This window comes from Anopheles nili, chromosome 2 (genome assembly GCF_943737925.1).
Source record: "Anopheles nili chromosome 2, idAnoNiliSN_F5_01, whole genome shotgun sequence".
Lineage (NCBI taxonomy): Eukaryota > Metazoa > Arthropoda > Insecta > Diptera > Culicidae > Anopheles > Anopheles nili.
In genome coordinates, this window is record NC_071291.1 from 61,388,673 (window position 1) to 61,411,538 (window position 22,866).

A 22,866-nucleotide genomic window follows, 5' to 3' on the forward strand; every position below is an offset into this window, starting at 1 on the left:
TCAATGCGCGTCGGGTCAAACGTGGGGCAATAGTTTAATTGCCACTCGGTGATATTTGATAGTAGAAAGGGCAGGTTAAAGGCCCTAAAAAACAACAAAAGCCTCTCATCCAGGTTCGATGTTCCCCATCACCGTGATATGGGAAACAAACAACCTCAACACTCCCACCACGGTAGGTGGCATTCGCGAAAAGTTCGACCACACTTGATTAATTAAATTTCGCGCGTGTTATTCAATCACTTGCCGGTGGCTCAGTGCGCGGGGCTATCATTTCTCATCTTCATAATTTAATTTACCACCCTCAACCTCACTCACTTGTGGGGTTGTTTCGCTCCCATTTCCACGGCCGGGGTGGGCAAATTAAATGCCCTTACTTCAACGCAACCAGGTATCTGCGAGCCCGGCGTTACAAGAACGCGTGAATTACCACCCCCGAATCGCATGAGGGAGGGTGGGGGGTTGACACACATACACAAACACACACGGAGGCCATCGTGCGAGCACTTGTTTATTATCGTAAGTGAACAGAAAACTACTAAGTGTGTGCCGTAAGTTAAATTAGTCACCCAGCTCGCGGGGCCCGTCACGTAGCTGCCGAACCTGGCACCGTGTCCGTGCCCGGGCACCATTTTCCTTCCCCCCCCTCCTTCCACTCCCTTTTTTTGCCACCCTCCTCTGCCCACGGTTTGGTTTTTGTTTGTTCGAACACGGACCACGGGCAAAAAGTTTCAACGACACCATAACGTGCACTGTTTTGCCAAAGATAAAACTTTTCCCATGCCCTCGCTTTCCACGGCACAAACCACAAGATTGGGGGGTTGCCCACTCGCCCCCCCCCCACACACACACACACACACCGTGCGAAGGTGAAATGGAAATGTTCACCCCCGGAAAAACACCCCCGCAGCCAGAGCGCCCCGCAGTAGCGTGGGTGGTGGCGTTCGGGAGCGAGAAAATTATTGTCCATTGCTGCCGTAAGTGGCCACGGTCACCGTGAGTGTGTGTGTGTGTGTGCAAGTGTTCGCGATCGAACGGAATGACGCCGGGCGTGTGAAACCTTCATGAACTTGTAACATTAATATTGCTTCATGCTATCATACACGTAACATACAAAGTCACTCCGAGGTCCTGGGGTCGAAGTGGACCAACTTTTGCCATTCCACCACGAGCGGGTGGCTGTCGCAAAAAGGACGCACCGGTGGCGGCACAGCACAGGCATCATAATGATCGTATCGCGCTTTTTTCTCGGCCAAACTGCGCCACCTAGGGCACTTTCGGGATGTCCTGCGCTTGGCTGTGTGCTTAGGTGGTTGGGCCGTGTGCGATGCATTTTTCATTCCCAGGCTTTTCGCCGCTGGCGGAAAAAGGATTACGATATTGTGAAGTTGCATGTTTTATGTTTTCTTGGTGCATCTTTAGTGGGGGGGGGCTTTTCCGGGTTTCCGGCGTCGATTTTGAGGTGCAAGGAAGGGCATTGTTTTCCCAGCGGGGAAAACAACTCTTAACTGGAATATATTTTAAAAATAAACACACGACAGATGGGAGTTTGTAGTCTTGGGTGTAAATTAAAATTTATTAACACACAAACAGGTTTAGTCTGACAGTATTTTTGGTTCCTTACTATCGAAAATAAAGTGTAGAAAATTAGTTTTCCCAGAGCATTAGAATCCCATTTATTGCGCAAGTAAAATTGCTTTTCCGCCAATCGCGCAACTTTCCAACTGTGTGATCCTCTCACCAGGACACCCAGGGAAAGCGCATTCATCACCATGACTCGGAAAAACTTTCGTTTAATCGCTCCCACTTCTAATTTGCCCTTCCGAAGAGATTAACGACATTTTGACCACCGGCACCTGCCTGCACGCCGTCAGTGCCTGGTTGCCAGTTGTGGGGGTCCTTTTTGGGAACCTCCTACACGTCCGCCATCAGCTATCAACATCGCCTTCGACAACCGATCCAGGAAGCAGCCCGACTAACGCTGCACTGCACGGTTTCCTCCGCCTTAGTTCCCCGGCAACTCAATTGTCGTTTCCGGAGCCCCATCACACCCCCACACACACACACACACCGAAAACACGTGCGATGAGGACGAAGTGTGAGGGAACAAAAAAGGCGAACTTTATCCGGCGCAAAAATATGTTCCAAATTCCGCACCCAGCAGGGACGCCATTGTGCTTTCGATCACGCTCTGGCCAGGACGTTCGCGTGTGTTTGTGAGTCTGTGTGTGTGTGTGTGTCTGTGTGCGAATGCATGAGTTTGCATTGCTGATGTTTTATTGATTTTCCCCCAGACCCCCGGGAGAGGCCTTTCCTGGCGCACCATTCACCACCGGAGGGAGATTGAATTCGGTCAAACGCAAACAAATCGTCTTCCCGGTGTATGTGTGTCTGTGTGGCTGAGGCTGCGTCTTCAGACCGGATGGGCGCAACCCTTAGAAGATGTCCGGCGTCCCCGTGGGCTCGTAGTCCATCAATGTAAGCGAGCATCCGGAACAGCTGGTGGCAGAGGCCACCAAAGGTGGAATATAATTATTCCATCAAAATGGCTACAAACTATGGTTTAATTAAAATCTTACCTATCGCCCGTCTGCCCCCGGGCGAAGGAAACGAGCACCGAGTGGGCACACAGGGTCCGTGTACACGTCCCACTGCGTCCGGGGCTTACGCGCTGTGCGACGTGCGTGCTGTCGGTGGAAAATTGCTCCGACAATCGGGACGGCACAGAAATAAGTAACATCTGTGATACAAATTTCCTGCCTTTACGGCGGCTGCTGCCTGGTTCGTGCAAATGGAAGCTTATTTTAGAGCGCACCAAGACCACTAGGTGTGGGTGGAATTCCCCCGTCGAGACGAGAAGTTCTGCTTCTTATCCCTTCGCTGGAAAAGGGATTCGCTGGGAGCAAAAATTGGAACTGTCAAATTTTGGAATTCCATGGCCTACTGTCATATGATTTTTTCAATTTGACATTTCTTTGAAATTCTCAAATTTAAACCGCTTTCTAACATCAATATTTTCAATGGTATAAAACACACGAAGTAAGACTGCCTCAGACACAAGCCTCTTAAGGGTTGAAAGCCCCCAAAGTTTCATCCCCACCCAGTGGGTGCTGGAATCTACGGACAGGCGGAACTACTGCGCCACCACTTCGATTACGAAATTGTTCTCACCAACAGCCTGCACCCGGCCTGGTTTGGTGTCCTGTTCGAAAAAGGATGTCCTTCCCGCGGTCCCTGTCACCACCATCACCAGCACCCACGTAAAGACGGCGCATTCGCGTGCTCGAACTCCCGGACAAAAGTCAAAAGAGTAATTCATAACTTTTGCCCAAGTATGTTGCCCAAAAGCGCCCTCCAGCTTGAACCCACCCCATTTAGAGCGGGCGGTGTGGGTGGATTGGTATTTTACCCTGGAGCCCGTATTTGGAAGCTGGGAAAACCCAAAACGCGCCGCACCAGCTGGCTCGCGTGCCAATCCGCGTGCAGTGGTTCATTTTAATTCAAAATTTAATAAGATAATACGTTAAAATTAATGGCCCCATCCTTTCCCAGCGCCCGTTCCATTCGGGGCAGGTTGGGTTGGTGGCGACGCACGCATTGTCGACGACAGGTTTCGCGGGTGGCACTCGACAATTCCTACCGTAGCGGAATGATTAATTATGCATCGTTTATTAAAAATCGGGCCACCTCCGAAAGAAAAAAAAAAGAAGGTGTGCCCTTTGGTTGTGGTGACAGAGTGGGTGTGGGTGGGTCACCAGCGGGCGTAACCGAGTGTTCACAAATGGTGAAACATTTTTCCAAAGCTCGCGCACACACACACACGCGCGCGCGCGAAACATTGCAGGAACAGCAAGAAGGATGAAAAAAAAAACCCGTTAAAGGATGCCCAAAATTCCTGCCCCAAAGGTGCCCTTTCCTCTAATCCCATAACTCATTGCAAAACGGCGCATTGTACTGGCGCGTCGTTGTGTGGGTGGGTGGGTGGGATGGGAAAGGTGGAAACACGAAGGACAGGGAGGTGGGGGAGTGGGAGGCGGAAGGAAGGAAACAACAGCAACCAACAACACCCAGCACCCGGATCAAGCGGTTTATACTAATCGAAATCATTACAGGAGGGAAACTTTTTCCACCTTTTCTCGGGTGTGCCGGGCGCCGCGAGGGAAAACTCCAGCCCTCCACCACCTCCCTCCAACGCTCCCCTTCGCCCCTCAATATCAAAATGGCCCACCGAACCGCCGGCAGGCAAACGCCGAATAATGCCACCCTGAAAGCACGCTGGGTGGGAAATTCGAGGTGGAAAAGTTTGCAGCAGGACGTTGGAAAAACGCAGGAAAACCGAATCCAGCATCCGGAGCCACACCCCCCCCCCTCCACACACGCCACGAGTGACAGCCCTCGAGTTTGTTTTCTCTGCGCTAGTTTAGAAATTGGCTTTTGCCACCTAAAACCAAAGGGAAGCAGCAGCACAATACAGCCAAAAGCAAAAGGTGGATGCATGCGTGGGTGTGTGTGGGTGTGTGCGGGTGTTCTAACCCAAAAACCACGGTTCCACACCCCTTCGGGCGCGCCCCCGCCAACGCCCAGGGTTCCAACCAGGAGGTTCGTCCTCCCGAGCCGCGCAGCAGGTTAATTGCGTTTGTTTGTTTGTTTGACTTTTGGACTTTTGCGAGGTTCACGTTTTGTTTATTGAATACCATTTTGATGCCATTAAGGTGTTCGCCCGGAATCGCTTTCGGTTGTTTTTATCAACCTTTCGCTCCCACACGCCCGTTCGAGCGCCCGTTGGGCCACTGATTAAACGATTTCCCTCCCGAGGCGGCCTGGGCAGCATGATAGGCTTTTGTTAGTGCTGTAAAAACATGAGCGACGCCCACCTCGAGGCGAAGGACGAAAGCTTGGGTGGCTCGCGGAAAAAAAAAGCTTGTGTACTTTCGGTTGCTTGTGCTGTTGTATTTCGCTGTTCTCAGCTTCCTTGGCGTGTGTCTGTACTTGTGCATCCTGCGAAATGTGTGCTTGCAGCACGTCTTGAGCAGCGAAGAGTGTGGATTTTACGAACAAAACTATTATCAGCACGACGAGGACATCAGCTGTGGGCTAATCTGTGCAGTTTAGATAAAATTGGATCATTTTCAAAATGGCCGGCTCGAGTGAGGAAAATACGCGAGCGCTTTTTCTCCACACGCGATCAATTCACCCGACCGAATAGTTCACGTATTTATCGCACAAGGTTTGGAGGGATTCTGTGAGCTTCACCCGGTCGGCTTTTAAAACCAACCTTACATCAAACAAACTTGCACCGGTGAAATAATTGAAACATATATTTATTCTGCCCGCGAAAAAGCGCATAAATCCTCACTTGAAACAAATGGCGAAAAGACGATGGCTTGCCCAGGACAGTTCAGTTTCACCTTTCCATCATGAAGCTAGCGGTTTTGTTTCAATGTTTGTCTTCTCGTTTTTTTTCCCGTTTTTGTTTAACCTCTAATCGGCCGTGGCCAGTCACCAGCAGCGCGCGTTGAAGCCCCGAGCACCGGCATTAGTGCATCCGGGTGGAATTTATGCGCCAACAGGTCGTGCCCGAGCGAGATGGATGGGTGGGTATCTCCCAACCTGGCACCAACCTTTGGGCTGGTTGTTGTGTGGAGAAACCATTTCTAAAAGTGAAGCACGGCAAAGAAATTTCACAAAGCACGATAAACGCTGGCAGCAGCACAGAATAACGCGAAATAAACGACCGTCCGATTACTTTATTCGAACCAGGTCCGTAATAAGCACACATTCCGGGCGGTTCCAGGGAGCACCTGGGGCTAGAGCGAGGAAGGATTCCACCCCCGCCAAACAAAAAAAAAAGGACGAAAAGGCGGACACAAAAGCGAAACATATGCTTTCGGAAAGCAAAATGGCAGCGCAAATGGAAAGCATATCATTTGAAGCTTCGAGGGAGGGTGTTATTTTCCCTTCTGAACCTCCCTCCTGGATGGCATCTTTTTCGTCCCTACGGATAAAAGGGAGATGGAGAGGGAGCTAGCAACTTAATGGCAAATCACGAGGACACTTGATTCTGTCGCTTTTCTCCACTTTTCCGGCGTACGATCGCCTCCGTTGGTGTTGGAAAATTCTCGCTCGCTCTCGAATGCAACCCGATATGCGTCTTTTTTTTCCCGCCTTCAACCAACATTCCGGGCTGCTCGGCAAAGGAAAATGTGTATACGGGCGTGCGGTGCAAAATAGAAAAAGGACGAGAAAAACCCCGCACACACACACACACCCACACCGGCAGCAAGACCACGAGAAAATGGTGCAATTATTCGGTACGCTCCATTTAGCATATTAATAATCTACGTTTGGCACGAACGAAAACCCCCGGCTCAATTTTAGCGGGCTCCTGCAGTGGAAGCGTGTGTGGGTGGGTTGCATACAAGTGCACGGGCCTGGCAAAATGGGCGCCCGAGAGAACGATGGGAAAAGCGCGGTCGGGTTGTGGGGAAATAAAAATTCTGCTCCATAAATATTCTGCACACTACCCACGGCACGGGGGCCACGGAGTTCGGGAGCGAGTCGGGCGGGAAAGTGGCCAACTAACACACACCCACACACACACGCACACTCGCCTCGGCAGAATGGCGAGCTGCCCGTGGCGTGAACGGAGAAAGACAAATTAAGTAAAGCAGCGCATGCAGTAGGCGAGGCTGCCATGGATACGGTCGAGTTCGCGCGCGTAAGCAAGCCACAGATGGTGTCATTAAATTTGCACACATACACACAAACGGTGGCAGACAAAAATGGGCGCCCAAAACCGTGTGGGTGGGAAAGCTCCGCGGGCACTCCTCGCGCTGTCTGCATTTTCCACCACCCCACGTCGGGTTTTGTGTGGAAGGAAGTGGTAATTTGTTCTAAATTTCGCTTGTTTCTTAACCAAAATCCGGGCGCACGGTTGACCCGCTCCTGTTCCGGTGGGGGTGGTGGTGAAAAAGGGTGAAGGTCACGTGGGGGGGGGAGGGGGAGAGACTTTCCGGTTATTTCCCGGGCGCACCGCTGTTTGTTGTCCTTTCCTTTGCGTTGCGGGGCAACCTGGCTTCCCACCAAAAACCCATCCCAAAACCGGTCCGAAATCCCAACGCAATCATTGTGCGACCCTTCCCGACCCTGTACACACACACACACACACATACACACACCTTGGGAAAAAAGGTTTGCGGTTTTGTGCGCGCCACGAGAAAATGGCGCCCGCGGACTTTGGGGCTGGCGAACGAAGGCGACGACGACGACGGCGACGGGTCAACCAACAAATTAAGAGACTCGTCTCCGTTTGCTTTATCAATTCGGCATTAAATTTGGGCCCAGCCCCGTGCCCGCATCGTAAATGAGTCCCATGGGGTCCGCCATTTTGCCGGCCAACACCGCTAACCAAGCGCAAACAAAACCGTGGGCGACACAAAATGGCGAATGCACTCGAAAGTCAAGCGCACCGTAACGTCACACCGAACGTGACGAATCGCGCTTGCTGTAGAACACTCACGGCACCATGGGGTGTGGGTTTTTATTAAATAACAGAAAAAAACGACGAACGAAATCGTGCCCACGTGCTGATGGCCGTTGACAGCGCAAACTGCGAAACGTCACTTTAGTTGCGCGCGCGCGCACGTTAGCCTACTTTGACAGCGCTCGCAAACGTCAACACACGAGTGCGCACTCTAAACTTTTCGTTCGGTTTGTTGAAAACTTGTCCCCACAGAAAGGCTTCGAAAATGGCGTCCCAGTCCAGGACGAGCCCAGGATGGTCGTAATATGCGCGTGCACCTTCGAGTGGCGCATTTCAGTAATTACATTCAACCCCCCCACAAATGCCGGCATTCGGTGTGGAAAAGTGCGCAAATCCCGTTTTCGGAAGGTTCCCCGAAACACCCGGCGAAACACATTTGCCCCGCCCGAGAGCACGTGCCCAGGGATGTTGGTTTTTCGGTCGGTGGAAAGAAAAAGCCCGACCATAAGCTGGGAAAAAGAAAAACGAAAACAATGTCCCTGCCGGATCGCGCACGAACGACGCCAGCGGCAAAACAAAAATGCCAAACAAAAGCACATCGACACGATCGAATGCAGAAGCAACAAACGTGTGTTGCCGGCTCACAGAAACAAAACGGGAGGAGAAAGAAAAAAACAACACCAGGGCGCATCCAGAAACCCCACCGAAACGAAGTAAGACACGCTGGGACAAAGTTTAATTTAAACTTATCACTCACGGGGGAGGGATTTTTCGCCGTATCTGCAAGCGGCCGAGTCTGCTGTCCACATCCAGTTGAATCGACATGCGAATGGGACGAGCTCTCCGGAACTCGTGCACGTGCTCGATGGAAACTTCCCGAAAAAGGGCGTCCGTTCGAGTCCTGGACAACTTCAAACGGGTGGGGGTTGGGATAAATATCCTCAACCGGCCACCCACAAGGGAGCTTCCTATTTCCATAATTAAAGACCAAACTGGAATCGTATTGGAAAACCCGGAAGCTTGGGGATTCCAAAGAAACCCCTTTTTATTGCACGTCGTTACGAATAAATTTAGATGCCTTTTTAGCACGCGTGTGTGCGTGTGTGTGTGTGTCATGAGTGGGGAATGATTCATTGTAATTTTATTTCATCCTCGTTTCCGGCAAAAACTATCCCGGCCAGTTACGGTGCGTTGGGTGGATTTAATCTGTGAATGGTAATTGAAATAAATCATTGCACACCTCGAACGGTCTTGGAATGCTTCGAACCTGACCACGAGGCTCTCTCTCTCTCTCTCCGCCGGTACTTCAAATATTCATTCGTGGTGGATTCGTTCAACCAAAAATGGCTCTGGAAAACCCCAAAAACGGCCCATTCGAACGACTCCAAAGCCTACTGCGCTCGGTTTTGCGCCAACCTGACCACAGATACATTCCGTTAATTGTCATCCCACTGGGGCCAACCTTGCAGCCAGAGGGTCGTATTCTAAGCAATGAAAATTGGAAATTCCCTAGCCCATCGCCGAGCGTTGGTTTTTGCGGAAAAGCTGGAGACTTTTCTCGGCCCGCAGAAGCAATTTCGGCACCGGAAAAAAATCACGTACAGCCGCGCAACAACGTGTGCCCCAAAGTGTAACAGTTTGCCCGTTTTTTTTTTTTTGTGGAGGGTATAAGGGTGGGTGGTACTCTCTTCCCCCCCCCCACCCTCCTTCTGGAAGGGGTTTAATTACGATTATTAAATTTGCCAGCCTTTTCTGCCACGCCGCACGTTCTCAAGATCACGATCACGCGCGCGCGCACGCCTTGTGACGCTCGAAATGGTCCGATGGAAAAGAGGGAAAAAAATACTGCACCACCAGAGGGCGCCACACGCGCCAATAAGACGCTTCCGGAGTGTGTGGGTGGGAGAGGTTTTCCACGTGGGGGGGGGGGGGGCCCGGGTGTGCCTTTGAACCACCCAGACGATCGTTTGTCTTCATTCCGCTGATGCGATGGAGAAAAATTACCATCATCACTTCATCAAACGGCACAGCTGCCTCTTATTCCGGTGAATGGATGGGGGAGTGCATGTGGGAGGAGGGTGGGTGATAAAGGGACAACGAGAGAGTGGGTGGAAGCTCGTTTAGCGCTAACGAGACGGAACGGCGCACCGGCAAAGTGTCGAAGGAGCCACGTGGTGGTGGTGGTTCAATTTTCTTGCTTCTTGTTTGAAGCAAAACGACCCACACACATACGCATGCATGCGACAAATTATCGCAAAAAGATGGAGGTTTTATTAAATTCATCTCCCACTTTGGTCCTTCCACCCACAACCCCTTAAAATGTATTCATCTTCGCGTCCAATGATCGATTTCGAAGAGTTTTTTCTTATCCTTATCACAAAAAAGGACCTCCAAATCAGGACCTCCTGCATGAAGGTGGACCCGCAAGGAGGTAGTTGAGGGTGGTTAGGTACAGCAACACAGCAAACAGCATTTGGCACGAAATGCTGGGCGCTTCTATTTCTATTGTTTCTGGTGGGATAAAAAAAAAAAAGGGCGACCCTCGGACTCACTTTGCCTTTCGAGCGCAATTGACGCAGGTCCTTGCGGGCCACCCACGCTGCGTGCCACGCGAGCTTCTGATCCTGTAAGATAATCTTTTCTTTGCACCCCCCACCCCCACTTTACACCCGGAAAAGCCGCACCGTTCGTGGCTCACCGAAAAGGAACTTCCTTCGTTGAGGAGGCTTTTTTTTCTCTCTCTCTCCATTTTCCACCTTCACGTCAAGAACGCTCAGTTTTAGCTGGCATTATTTTAGCCCCGTGCGTGCGTGTGTGTGTGTGTGCGTGTTTGTTTTTCCTTTTTCCCTTTTCCCTTTTCTCTTATCTTATCTTACGTGTTTTTTGTTTTTTGTTTTTTCGTCTCCACATCTGCTCCGTTCCATTCACCTACGACGCTATTTATGGTAACCTTTAGCTAAACGGTTCGGTCACAACTTGCGCTGCACTTGTTTCCTTTCGTTCCTCAGACTCACCTCACCTCACCCCACTTCCGGTGCGGCCAGGGGGGTGGGGGGTGGGTGAACTTTTCCTTTTCCCCGGGGCGGCTCCAACTTTTGCAGAAAACCATTTTCACATCCCGTCGAGGATAAAGTTTACTCCATCGCGTCATGCGGGGCCAGGGGGGAAGTGGGGGCATAAGTGCAGGCATGCAGTCCCCCCCCCCCCCACCACCCACTCGATGCACCTGAGATCCTCCCAACCTGGGGGGGAGGGGTGCAATTGATGCTGGCATTAGTATTGATGTTTCACTCGTAAGTAGTTTTCTTGCACAACTATTCCCGCACGGGAGAGTTCCCCACTTTTCCTTCAGCTACCCCACCCACACACCCCCTTCTGCTTCCTCCACCCCTCCCTCAACGTTGTCCCCCAATCGGTGCCTTAATCTACGTTTGATCGGGGGCTGATCATGAGCGACAGCTCGCCTGGCAGCTGTTTGGGGACGCGCCCGAACCCGCTCAAGGGGTAACTTTTTCCCGCAGAGAGTTTTCCCGAAGTTTGGTTCATTTTCTTCCCCGGTTGTTTGTGTGTTTTTATCTCCCGTCGCGAGCGATTCGAATGAAGTCATTCGCGCTTAATTGAAATCAGTCGTCGGCGGGTTGGCTGTCGCAGGTTGCAATGCTTGAAGAAATCTCGCCACATCCGAGCCCACGATCGGTGTGTGAAGAATTAACGCCGCCGTTGAGATGGGGGGAAATGCGGAATGGATGCCCTAGCCAGTCCTGTTGCATAGGAAAATGCGAAAGCCGGTCTCATGATCGGGTGGAATAGTGGGGTTTCTTTTGCATGTGCTTGTTTTTGGCTTCACCTTGGATGGAAGGGGGTTTTTTAACACCATAAGAAGCTGGTTTCCTACCTCCGGAGGCGTGTTACAACCTCAATTAGAAGGTGAATGAGTAAACAAAGGGCAAAAGAAACACCAAAAGTGTTTAATACATCCGTACAAAAGGGTAAGAAAACGCCACACATGGTTTTAGGCCCTTGGAAAAGGCGAATAAAACGGGTTTTATTTGATACTTCTGCGTGGAAGTCGATGCAACAGGTATACTAATTTAGTTTCAATAGAAAATGATGCAATGAAATGCATGTTAGCATAGTAAAGTTATAGATTTTTTGCTTTATTTAGTGCCAAAAAACATAGTAAATCAATTGAAATGCAGGTTTTTTTTTAAGTTGCTCATCCCTGAACGCGCGCAAAAATGTCCTTTTAGATTAGCGCGAAGGCAACGGTTCTACACGGAACAGCTTATTTTTTTGATAATTTCTGTCCTATTCATGTATCCTTGAATATGTTTTACGTTTGAAATGAAGTGGAAATCTACGTAAAATATAATCACTCTTATGCAATAGCTATTCAAATGCAACACGCGTTGGAAAAGCAGCAAGATGCACGAAAAATGGTTTAAAAAAAAGCGCATCTAACTCCGATTATATTCGCAAAATGATGCTCATTGAACGCGCATAAACGAAATATGTAGTCCAAAACAATCCCAAAAGTGTAAGCGAGAAAAAATTTCCAACTCCCAAAACACGGGCAAAACACAGCATTTTTCGCAAAAGTAACAGGAGCGCATGCCAGTCAGGAGGTTGAAATTTGGAAAATTTTTTGAAACGCTTCCGAAAATAAAAACGCTTCCCAAAAAAGTTCACTCATAGATGGCGCTCAAAAATGAACCGATTGAAATATTTCATACGACGAAATGTTTCAAAAATTCAGCGCCATCTGTTGGAAAATAGCGGAATTTCGAATTATAGCGAAATTAGCGCCATCTATTACTCAAATTTTGAACTATTTTGTTGCATTTGAAATATTTCAAACGCTTGAATTTCCGAAGCGTTTTCAAAACTTTAAGCGTTTTAAATTTCAAAATTGTTACCTCTTGACTGGTATGCACTCCTGTTACTTTTGCGAAAAACGCAACTTTTTTCACCCGTGCCACGGACAGTTTTTGTGATCCATTATCTTTCGTTTTTTGTTTTGTTCGCTGGTTTTTTTTTGCTTCCATTGAGCATGCTAGATGTCCGCAGTGTTGTGTTTACAGTCGTTAATTGAATAACTCCCAATAATTTAATAATTGTTTCCCTGGTGTTTTATTCATGCAGTATCAGTACGGGGGAGTTAAAACAAAACCTGTTCGTGGGCTGCTGTTAAAAAAACATGAAAATTTTCGGAAATACGCTAAATAAAACAAAAACCAACAATTGCATTCCTTTTTGCTCGTATTTTATTGGAATACCTTCAAGCGAATACAAAGTGTTTTAGAATTCGATAAACTATTGAATCACTTTTTTGCTTAATATATAGTTTAGGATACTGTAAACGGGCATCTATTCATGTTATTTGACCTATATAAATGGTTTTTTTTTTCTAACTTTTCAACGTTTGCAAAATTTACGCCAGCCCAAAAGCAAAACTGACGTTTGTTACGTCAAACAGTGGTGTGTACAAAATTGTTTCGGTAGGATTTTTCTAGGTAAAGTTCTCTAGTATTTTGGTAATTCCTCGTCTTAATTACATTTAAATTCCTCCTTAAAGCAGTTCGATAATAAATGCTGCCCAAAGAGCAGCAAGGAACGGTTCTTAGCGTGAAAACTGGCCAAATCTAGCAAACCTCTCACTCCAAACACTAGCCTGAAGGGCAGGTGTCAAACAAGAAAAATATTCGACTAAATAAAACCTACTGCTGCTAGTATCGACCTGGGCAGCATTTTTCGACCACCGTAGCGTATTCTGTAAGGTATTTGCTTCGGTTCGTCTCCCTTAAATTGCATTTTCCTGCGGTGATACCCCGATGGTGACTACTTTCGCTTGCTTTCGTTCGAATAATCTATCCGTTCTTACGTAATTTACATCCACCGGGTGGCAAAGTGTTTTGATTGTGTGATCTTATGGTTTTTTTTTCTTTCTTTCTTTCCCACCTCTTAAATCGCAAAAATCTAGTGTCCCTGCTAAACATGTCGGGTGTGTTCCGCATCGGAGTTCGCCTGGCGAAGGGCGCACCGGCTGCCGTAAACCCCGCCCGGTCATTCCTGATCGCCTCGCGTAACATCTCCGGCAAAACGTTGCGCGGATCGAAGCTAAGCAAACCGAAACCGTTCCCGTACCTCGAGAAGGAGTACTCCGCCTGGAATGCTTGCTGGGATGTGCTGCGAAAGAACACCACCAGCCGGTTTGACGAAAACACGAAGGTACGTATCCGCCGGAACCGTATTTCATTTGCTAATCGATCCTCCGGTTTTCGGTTTCCCGTAGGTTGTCGTCGTTGATGGACCAATCGCATCGGGAAAGTCTGCGTTCGCGAAGGAACTCGCCACGGAGCTGGAAATGAAGTACTTCCCCGAAGCGACGGTGGACAATTACTACATCAACCCGTACGGTTACGATATGCGCCAGCTCGATCCTCAACTGCCGCCCAACATGCAGAGCTTTGATGTGGCCAAATTCCACCAAAACCCGAACCACCGCAATGTGGCCACTTTCCAGATGCGCACGCTGGTCGAGCGGTACTCGCAGTATGTGGACGCACTGGCGCATCTGTTCAGCACCGGCGAAGGCGTTGTACTCGATCGCTGCGTCTACTCGGACTTCGTGTTCATGGAAGCGATGTTCCGTAGCGGGTACATCTCGAAGGGTGCCCGGTCGGTGTACTACGACGTGGTGAAGAACACGTTCTGCGATCTGATAAAGCCGCATCTGGTCATCTACCTGGACGTGCCGGTGAACGTGGTGAAGGATCGTCTGAAGAAGCGCGCTAACCCGGCGGAGGTCGGCTCGAAGGCCCTGACGGACAAGTATCTGACCGACATCGAGACGATCTACAAGCAGCAATACCTGAAGGACATCAGCACGCACGCTGAGTTGCTGATCTACGATTGGTCCGATTACGGTGAGACCGAGGTGGTCGTCGAGGATATCGAGCGTATCGATTTCGACCGATTTGATAAGGACGACCCGAAGATGCGCGACTGGGTGATGGAGAACGAGGAAGACTGGACCGAGGCGCGCTGCCGGTACATGAACAAACCGGACCTGTTGAATTCGTTCAACGTGCCGCGGTTTGACGTGCCCGAGCTGACGGTGTCTCCGGATGACTTCAAGGCGTGGTACGACGTTTGGTTCTCGGCTCCGGGTATGCAGTACCGCAAGGGCTACAACTCCGAGTGCGGCGACAATGGCATCCTCACCAAGATGAAGCTGGATTTCCGCAATTCCCTGTAAAATAGCAAACGTCCTTCTTTGGGGAAGGGATACCTTCTCTTCCAGGGGAGCAGGCAGTGTAATAAAATAAACCGTTAATTTAATCCCGAAATGTATTTGCCATGATCCGTTTACTAGCAAGTTTCCTGCATCTGGCGCCTTTCGAAGTAACGCTGCCGGGCGGCCTCGAATACGTCCCCGACGGTTCGCTTCTTCCAGATGTCAACCGGTGGCGGTTTTGGCTTTTTGGCAACCGGTTCCTCATTCGGTGGTTCTGTGGCATCCTCATTTGCGCCCTCCTCTTTCGAAGCAGCGCCATTCGTCGCATGACCGTTTGTTTCTTGGTTTGTGGGCTCTTCGCTCTCTTTCTTAATGTCGGCGACAGGTTCCTCCTTGCTGTCAGATTCTTCCTCGCTGCTGTCCGAGTCAATACTGAAATCCGAGTCCGCATCCAAATTGGACTGCAGATGTGTCCGCTCGGTCGGTGCCTCATGCTCGTCCGCCTCGTTTTCATCGTCTGACTTCCGCTTGCGGTACTTTCGCTCCCGCTGGGGAGGTTTCGCACGGTCTGCAGCTTTTTCTTCTTTCTCTGGCTTCTTGTATTCCTCATGCGCCTGTGCATCGTCGTGAGATCCGCCTTCACCTGGGACAGCTGGTGTTGCTTCCTTGCCGTTGGCATCGGTTTGTTCATTTTTGGTCTTTTGCTCATATAGGTGCCGGTAAAAGCCACCCAAATCGGATTGTTTCGTCACGTCACCGATCGACTCGAGGTACTCCTCACGCTTCTCTTGCTCTTCCAGTTTTTTCATCTCCTCCAGCTTGGCACGGTAGGCCGACGTAACGAAGGATTCCTTGTCCTTGAACTTTTCACCCTCCGCTTCGCGCTCCTTCTGCACCTGCCGCTCGATGCGCCGTTCTTGTTCCTTCTTACGCCGCTCGGCTGTTTCCATTAGCTTGCCGATGTACTTGGGCTTCCGTTCGACGGCCTGTTCCTTCCCCTGGCCAACTGTCTTTTCCCTCTTCTCCACCATGTCATCGTACAGTTCGTCGTACTGAAATATAGTCGGATCTTCCTCCATGGCCTTCTGCTGCATGGCTTGCGCCTGTCGTTTCTGGTTGGCCCCTAGCTCTATCTTCACCCGGCTCGTTCCGCCGTCATCCGATTCCGAATCACTTGCAAAAGCAGCATGCTTTTTGACCGGGCCGGCTTCAGCATTCCGTTCAATCAAACCATACCTGTGCAAAAGACAAAGCAACACGAAACCATTGGCGAATCATTTGTTAGCAAACAATTAACTAAATACATTACTTTTTCGACATTTTTCTTCGGGAGTTTTACGCGCTATGGTTCGTAAACAATCGTTGATAGATAAACAACTTGCCGTCAATTATGCTCGGTTGCACGAATGCATTCGAGCTGCTCGAATGGTTGTGGTGAATATGCCTCCTTGTACAATGCATATTTAGCTGAAATAATGTGATCGAGCAACAGATTCATTCAACAGATTTGTAGCATTGTTTTTTTCTTAGTTATATGAAACATTATGTCCATATTATACTAAATTTTGGATTGTTTTAACTCACCACAAATCAGCCGGATGACGGTGGCTACCCGAAGAGTGCCCGCTGTCCGTTCTGTCAAATTACATAAGTGTCATTTTCACCATTTTCACCGATTTCTGACCATCGCCAGGAGATCGAACATATTTTTGTGCGGAGTTGTGCATATTTTGGAAATATCGCGATGGCCTCTCGTCGAATTGCCCAATCGAGCGTAAACTGGGCGGCTCTGGCCGAGCGTGTGCCGCCGAACCAGAAGCCTAATCTCGCTGCCTTCAAGACGAAGAGCGATAAATACTTGCGTAGGTAAGCAAAGGTTCTAGACACATGCTAGGCTCTAGCGAGTGGTTGCACCGTCCGACCGCTGTGATGAAGCGGCAATAGTGTTTCGTAATCGCCTGTAATCGTCATTTTCACCGTTCATTACAGTGTTGTTGCCAATCCGGAGTCAGCACCCAAAATTGATTGGGCTTTCTACAAGAAGAATGTTCCCGTCGCTGGTATGGTTGACAAATTCCAAAAGGCGTACGAAGCCTTGCAGATCCCTTATCCGGTCGATAACGTGACCAAGCTCGTCGAAGCTCAGGAGAAGGAAGTCCAGCAGGAGATTGCCAAGTTCGTCAAGGATTCCGAGTCCCGCATCGCTGAACACCAGTCGCAGATTGCCACCTTGAAGGCTCTGCTGCCATACGACCAGATGACCATGGAAGATTTCCGAGACTCCTTCCCAGAGGTGTGTTGAACCATCATGGCTTGATAATTGGTCGTTGATATCAAATTTTTGTTTCTCTTTTCTTTCCTGCAGCAAGCTCTGGATCCGATCAATCGCCCCACGTTCTGGCCGCACACTCCCGAGGAGCAGGAGCCTGGTGCACCGAACGCCGAGCCGCACCATTAAAAAACGATCGCTTGATTGCAGTTGCTTAAACAGTGACACCGATATTGGGTGCGTTTGGCGTAGACCCGGAATAGAAATAAAGCAAATTGCTGTTTACTAACTCCGTACTCTGGCCAACGAAGATCGATTCCGTAGAAACGCTAAAGAAAACGCAATGTGTGCCATTCGCGAAAGGGTTTATTGCTCTTCTTGTGTTTCCCCTTCAGGACTTCGCTTTCGTTTGCGTATGTTGACTGCGATTTCGGTCGATTTTATGTGAATCTGTCTCTGTTGCAACCAATCGTCAAACAGTTTGTTCGTTTTGCAGCCCTCATTGAACAGCACGCGTTCAATGAACTCGAACTTGTTGCTAATATTCAAGCTTTCGTTGCCGACGTTCTGGCAGAGATCTTTCAACCGTTTCATCCGTTCCTGGGCCGCAGACAGTAGCATCTCCGAGACATTGTTCTGTCTATCGAAACGTGTTAGATAGATCCCGAGCTCGTAGTAATATTTACACAAAGCCCCCAGCTCAACATAATTGGCGTCTGCTTTGTAAATTTCTTTGTAAGCCGCACCATAAATGCTTGGTATTTGCGCTCTAGAAGAGATCAAAAAAATTAGTATTGATTCCGGCTTCTTTGCCCAGAACTACATACTCAAAGAGTGGACTTCTCTCGTCTTGTTGAAGCAACACCCATAGCGGTAGCTCTAGTTTGTGGTTGCTGGATAAGTTTGCTGACTGTTCCGATGCATCCAAAAATCCTGCAAATCAAAATCACCATCATTTTTGATGAAACTGGTTTGGCGAAAAATTCAATTCAACAGCCCACCTACCCATCTTATAAAGATCCTGTGTCGTATGGCATGGTACACGTTCCTGCGTTATCAAAATATCCTCTAAACTGTAATAATTTGGTGAGTAGCTCGGAGTATTCATTGCGTGTAAGGCACTGGAAAAACGGCGGAAAACTTCGAGGAAATTTGTTTTGATTTCATTGACGGCACGCATTGGTTTTCGTGTCATGATCCAGCACTTAGCGAATGTGCCCTATGTACACATGTTTCACAGCAGGTTTTTTTTTGCCTACAAAAGCTTAATGTTGGTTTATATATTTCTTAATTTTATCAATAATTCGTTTCTAATCGTGTTTGCTTCATTGGCAATTTTAAGCATATTTTAACTGCAACCAACAGTTTTTAAAGATCAAACTGTCAGAACTGCGCTGCATTACCCGTCCCGATACGTATCTCTGCTGTCACATCGTTGAGCTAGACGCAACCAGACAAATTGCATAGTTGACTTTACCTGTGGCCAATGTGGATAGGGTCGTTTTCTGTGCCAATTTTTTGCCCAAAACTTTTTGCACGCGTTCCAGCCGTACCGCTTTGGATAATTACACGCTGCCAGAACTGCTTTTTCCGATCAGGACAACCGTTGCAGAAGTTTTTCACTCATCCTATTCTCACGCACCGTGTTTAGTGCATTGCTTTACTACCCCTATCACCACGTGTTTTTGTCCAAGCAACACTTGAGGGGGGTAGCGACAGCAATCGACGTGTTGACGACTGAAGAACTCACCCCACCGGAAGGCTGCTGATAGTATAAACCATGGAGAACGGAAACTCGAACCTCCAGGATGGGCTCTCGTGCGAGGAGCTGTTTAAAAAAAGCGACGGACTGACGTACAAGTAAGTCGCAGAACGTGCGTGCATGCGTATGCCCATTTCCCGTTCTTCTCTATGAAGAACATATGTTTTCAACCCGTTGCTAATTTTGTTATGCATCTCCGTTTCATTTTCTTGTGCTTCATTGTAACAGCGATTTTATCATCCTGCCCGGTTACATCGATTTCACTGCCGAAGAGGTGGATTTGTCCTCGCCGCTAACGAAGAAAATCATGCTGAAGGCACCGCTGGTGTCCTCCCCCATGGACACGGTCACCGAAGCAGAAATGGCTATCTCGATGGCGGTGAGCTGAAAGTCCTTTTCTCTCGTTTCCTCCCACTTATCCACACCACCTTGCAATTTTGTTTCGGTCGCTTGTGTTTACCACACATCGAGTACTAACATAGCATGCTGTGTCGAAACAACAACGTCAATAATAAGCACACTGATCCTACCCCCTCAGTAAACTCCCGCCATGTAAACTTGTTGCGTTTTGAAAGGTTTCCGGCTGGTTTGGAGCCAAGCGGAAGCCTTAGAAAGGGTTCAATCGATTTGCTGCTGATAAAGAGACCTCTTTTCTTTCTCTTCTCTTCTTCTCCGCCTCTTCCTGCGCCTTGTCTCGTTACAATTCCATTAGCTGTGCGGGGGCATTGGCATCATACACCACAATTGCACGCCCGAGTACCAGGCGAACGAGGTGCACAAGGTGAAGAAGTACAAGCATGGCTTTATCCGCGACCCGCTCGTCATGGGGCCAGAAAACACGGTCGCTGATGTGCTGGAAGCGAAGCGCAAGAACGGCTTCACTGGTTATCCGATCACGGAGAACGGCAAAATCGGCACCCGTCTGGTCGGTATCGTGACCTCGCGTGACATCGACTTCCGCGAGCATGACGTCGACATCAAGCTGAAGGATATCATGACGAAGCTCGAGGACCTGATAACGGCCCCGAACGGTGTCACGTTGCAGGAGGCCAACAGCATCATGGAGAAGAGCAAGAAGGGAAAGCTACCGATCGTGAACAAAACGGGCGAGCTTATCGCATTGATAGCTCGCACCGATCTGAAAAAGGGACGCACCTACCCGAACGCCCTCAAGGACAGCAACAAGCAGCTGCTCGTGGGGGCAGCGATCGGTACACGCGACGAGGACAAGGATCGATTGGAGCTGCTGCACCAGAACGGCGTTGACGTGATCGTGCTGGACTCATCGCAGGGCAACTCAATTTACCAGATCAATATGATCAAGTACATCAAGGAGAAGTATCCTTCACTGCAGGTGATCGCCGGTAACGTGGTCACGCGCCAGCAAGCCTTCAATTTGATCTCGGCTGGTTGCGATGCATTGCGCGTGGGCATGGGTTCTGGCTCGATCTGCATAACACAGGAGGTGATGGCGTGCGGATGTCCCCAGGCCACGGCCGTTTACCAGGTGTGCAATCTCGCCCGTCAGTACGGCGTTCCGGTTATCGCTGACGGTGGCATTCAATCGATCGGACACATTGTGAAGGCGCTTTCATTGGGAGCCTCCGCTGTGATGATGGGATCGCTGTTGGCCGGAACCTCTGAAGCACCCGGCGAGTACTACTTCAGCGATGGCGTGCGCCTGAAGAAGTACCGCGGTATGGGCAGTCTGGAAGCAATGGAGCGCAAGGATGGTAAGGGTGCAGCCAGCTCACGATACTACCACACTGAGATCGAGAAGCTGCGCGTGGCGCAAGGCGTCAGTGGCAGCATCGTCGATAAGGGTTCAATTCTGCGATTCGTACCGTACCTGTTGTGCGGCCTCCAACACAGCTGCCAAGATATTGGCGCACGTTCCATCTGTAATCTAAGGTAAGCGTCGATTGTGAATAGCGGAACTGAAGCTGCAACCGCACGTCTAACATTTTTTTTGTTTTGCAGGAAAATGATCTACAACGGCGAGCTAAGGTTTATGAAACGCACCCACTCGGCCCAGCTCGAGGGCAACGTGCATGGCTTGTTCTCGTACGAGAAACGCCTGTTCTGAGACCAACCCAACCCTCAGGAGCCCGCACTAGGAGCAACCGCCCCTTTTCGCTCCTGCCCAATGCGGTAGAGTGGTGTTGCATTGGAAGACTTTTGATTATTTTCTATTCATCCTAGGACAGGTAGAGGCCAATCTTAAACAGAATCGCAAACATTGTCGAACAGTGTGTGATCACTGCAACGTTATAACCTACAAAGTTAGAACATAAACGAGGATCTACGGTGGTGGGACAGAAGGCATTAGGCTAGCGTACAACGCAATGCATGATAATGATCCGGTTCCGCACTACGCTCCTTGCTCTCCCAATCTTTCCTTAACCGGTGGATCAATCGCCTTAAAACGAATCATCTCGTTAGGAGTTTATTTATGCAACACAAAAATTGTAAAAAAATTAACAAAAATTAACAATCAATCGATCGCATCGCAAATATTGTTCTAGTTTAAGTTTTCGCCGTTTTGTAACGGCACATGGCGCATTCATACACCCCGTACTGCTGCATTGCGATGCGATCGCACCCTCGTTCTCCATGTTGGAGAAGCCACCATTTACCATTCGAATTCGCATCGCGAGACAGTTTGTCGTATCGTGTACATGCATGTAAACTTACTTAACGCAATCGTGTAGCACGATTTCGCTCTCCTAATAATATCAATCAGGACGTATGTTAATGCTGGTATAGTACTTGGTTCTTTGGGCTAAAATTCAACGCGAAATTTACCTGTGAGCATTATTGAGGAGAATATTATTGTATAGAAGAGCAACATTTCCAAACTACCACTGCTGAAGTTAGCAACTCATCTGTTGTATTATGGCGCAAAGGACCTGCGTGACATAGTCAACCAAAGGTAGCGACAGGGCTAATGATTTTGCGACGATAAATGGAATATATGTTCGCTTAAGTAATGTGCAGTCTGTATGGCTTATCGTACGCTACACTAAGAGAAGCTTATTGGACATTAATTAATGCATTTTGTGTCTAATGTTAGTTTGTACGACCGGCAAAAAATTAAACTAATACATCGTAATGAACATGAGCTGTCCAATTTTGCGAACCTTTGGCTAATATGTGGCTGATATGTTACAGGTCGATTATGTGGCAGTAACACTTCAATTATGGGAAAAATATATATATGAAATATATTCAAATAAACGGAATTACTGATTGTTTATTTTTCTTTTGCTTCATTCGAAATTGATCCTGGTTTTATGCATCATACTAACAGACAAAAACTTACTGCTTTGTCTAGTAAATAAAAAATTAATTTGGTACATAAGTATTTAAATTTAATAGAAAAAGTACCTTTAGTTTTCTTAATTTCTTAAGTCACTGTTACTTTGCCGGTGATATGCTCAAACTTTTGTATGGCTAATATTATATTGTAATATTATATTATATTATATGACCTTTTGAGTCATATAATATAATATAATATTTTTACGAAAACAGAAACAACCGATTTAATTGAAACTTGTTGCATTGTTGTTTGTTTTGGTGCCGAAAAATAATCCTTCGTGGTGCATTTAAAGTCATAAAAGCCAGAACAAATCCGTCCAGCAAAAAATAGACCTCCAACACCTTCCAAGCCCTTCCACCCGCCCTCGATCGTCTGCTTCTTCATACTCAGGATCTCACAAAACAAGATTTTCTTCAGATCCTGAAATCTAGACATCATGGCGGCTGCCGCTTGCACCGTTGAAGGAGTTCAAGAGAGCTTAAAAAGTATATCAAAATGCAAAACCCGCTTCAAGAGCGAGAGTAAAAGATGGAGAAGATCAAATAACTTAACAGTCAGGATTCTTAGAATCCTTTGTTAACGAGAACGATATTGTTTCCATCGATCAATCAACGGTTGTTGGTGATATGGTGCCACCGGCTCATATTTGAATACAATCTCGCATGCAATTTGATTTGGGAAGGAATTTAAAAATCATTTGTAGTGCTTGCGGAAAACGGGAAAAATCGAGCTGAAATTGTTGAGATTTGTACCAGGATCGCAAGACAAAAAGAGACCACATTTCTTAGTCATCATG

At 48.4% G+C, this 22,866-nt stretch overlaps 5 protein-coding genes across 5 annotated transcripts; 3 read left to right on the top strand and 2 right to left on the bottom strand.

Moving 5' to 3' along the window:
• The first annotated feature begins 13,377 nt into the window (after positions 1 to 13,377).
• LOC128721777 (NADH dehydrogenase [ubiquinone] 1 alpha subcomplex subunit 10, mitochondrial) lies at positions 13,378 to 14,823 on the top strand. Its single transcript, XM_053815569.1, has 2 exons — positions 13,378 to 13,708; positions 13,773 to 14,823. Exons 1-2 carry the CDS (start codon positions 13,409 to 13,411, stop codon positions 14,736 to 14,738), a joined length of 1,266 nt encoding a protein of 421 aa, XP_053671544.1. The 5' UTR covers positions 13,378 to 13,408; the 3' UTR covers positions 14,739 to 14,823.
• Positions 14,824 to 14,828: 5 nt separating this feature from the next.
• Positions 14,829 to 16,037, bottom strand: LOC128721778 (nuclear speckle splicing regulatory protein 1). Its single transcript, XM_053815570.1, has 2 exons — positions 16,027 to 16,037; positions 14,829 to 15,953 (listed from the first exon to the last, which is right to left on the bottom strand). Exons 1-2 carry the CDS (start codon positions 16,035 to 16,037, stop codon positions 14,852 to 14,854), a joined length of 1,113 nt encoding a protein of 370 aa, XP_053671545.1. The 3' UTR covers positions 14,829 to 14,851.
• A 350-nt stretch (positions 16,038 to 16,387) lies between these two features.
• Positions 16,388 to 17,301, top strand: LOC128730263 (ATP synthase subunit d, mitochondrial). Its single transcript, XM_053823301.1, has 3 exons — positions 16,388 to 16,583; positions 16,707 to 17,010; positions 17,083 to 17,301. Exons 1-3 carry the CDS (start codon positions 16,462 to 16,464, stop codon positions 17,173 to 17,175), a joined length of 519 nt encoding a protein of 172 aa, XP_053679276.1. The 5' UTR covers positions 16,388 to 16,461; the 3' UTR covers positions 17,176 to 17,301.
• A 40-nt stretch (positions 17,302 to 17,341) lies between these two features.
• Positions 17,342 to 18,094, bottom strand: LOC128730262 (DNA replication complex GINS protein PSF3). The gene is made up of 3 exons (XM_053823299.1): positions 17,992 to 18,094; positions 17,814 to 17,919; positions 17,342 to 17,755 (listed from the first exon to the last, which is right to left on the bottom strand). The coding sequence occupies exons 1-3, from the start codon at positions 18,092 to 18,094 to the stop codon at positions 17,353 to 17,355; spliced, it is 612 nt and encodes a 203-aa protein (XP_053679274.1). The 3' UTR covers positions 17,342 to 17,352.
• Positions 18,095 to 18,475: 381 nt separating this feature from the next.
• Positions 18,476 to 21,982, top strand: LOC128721948 (inosine-5'-monophosphate dehydrogenase). The gene is made up of 4 exons (XM_053815757.1): positions 18,476 to 18,846; positions 18,977 to 19,127; positions 19,461 to 20,659; positions 20,729 to 21,982. The coding sequence occupies exons 1-4, from the start codon at positions 18,767 to 18,769 to the stop codon at positions 20,832 to 20,834; spliced, it is 1,536 nt and encodes a 511-aa protein (XP_053671732.1). The 5' UTR covers positions 18,476 to 18,766; the 3' UTR covers positions 20,835 to 21,982.
• Positions 21,983 to 22,866: the final 884 nt, after the last annotated feature.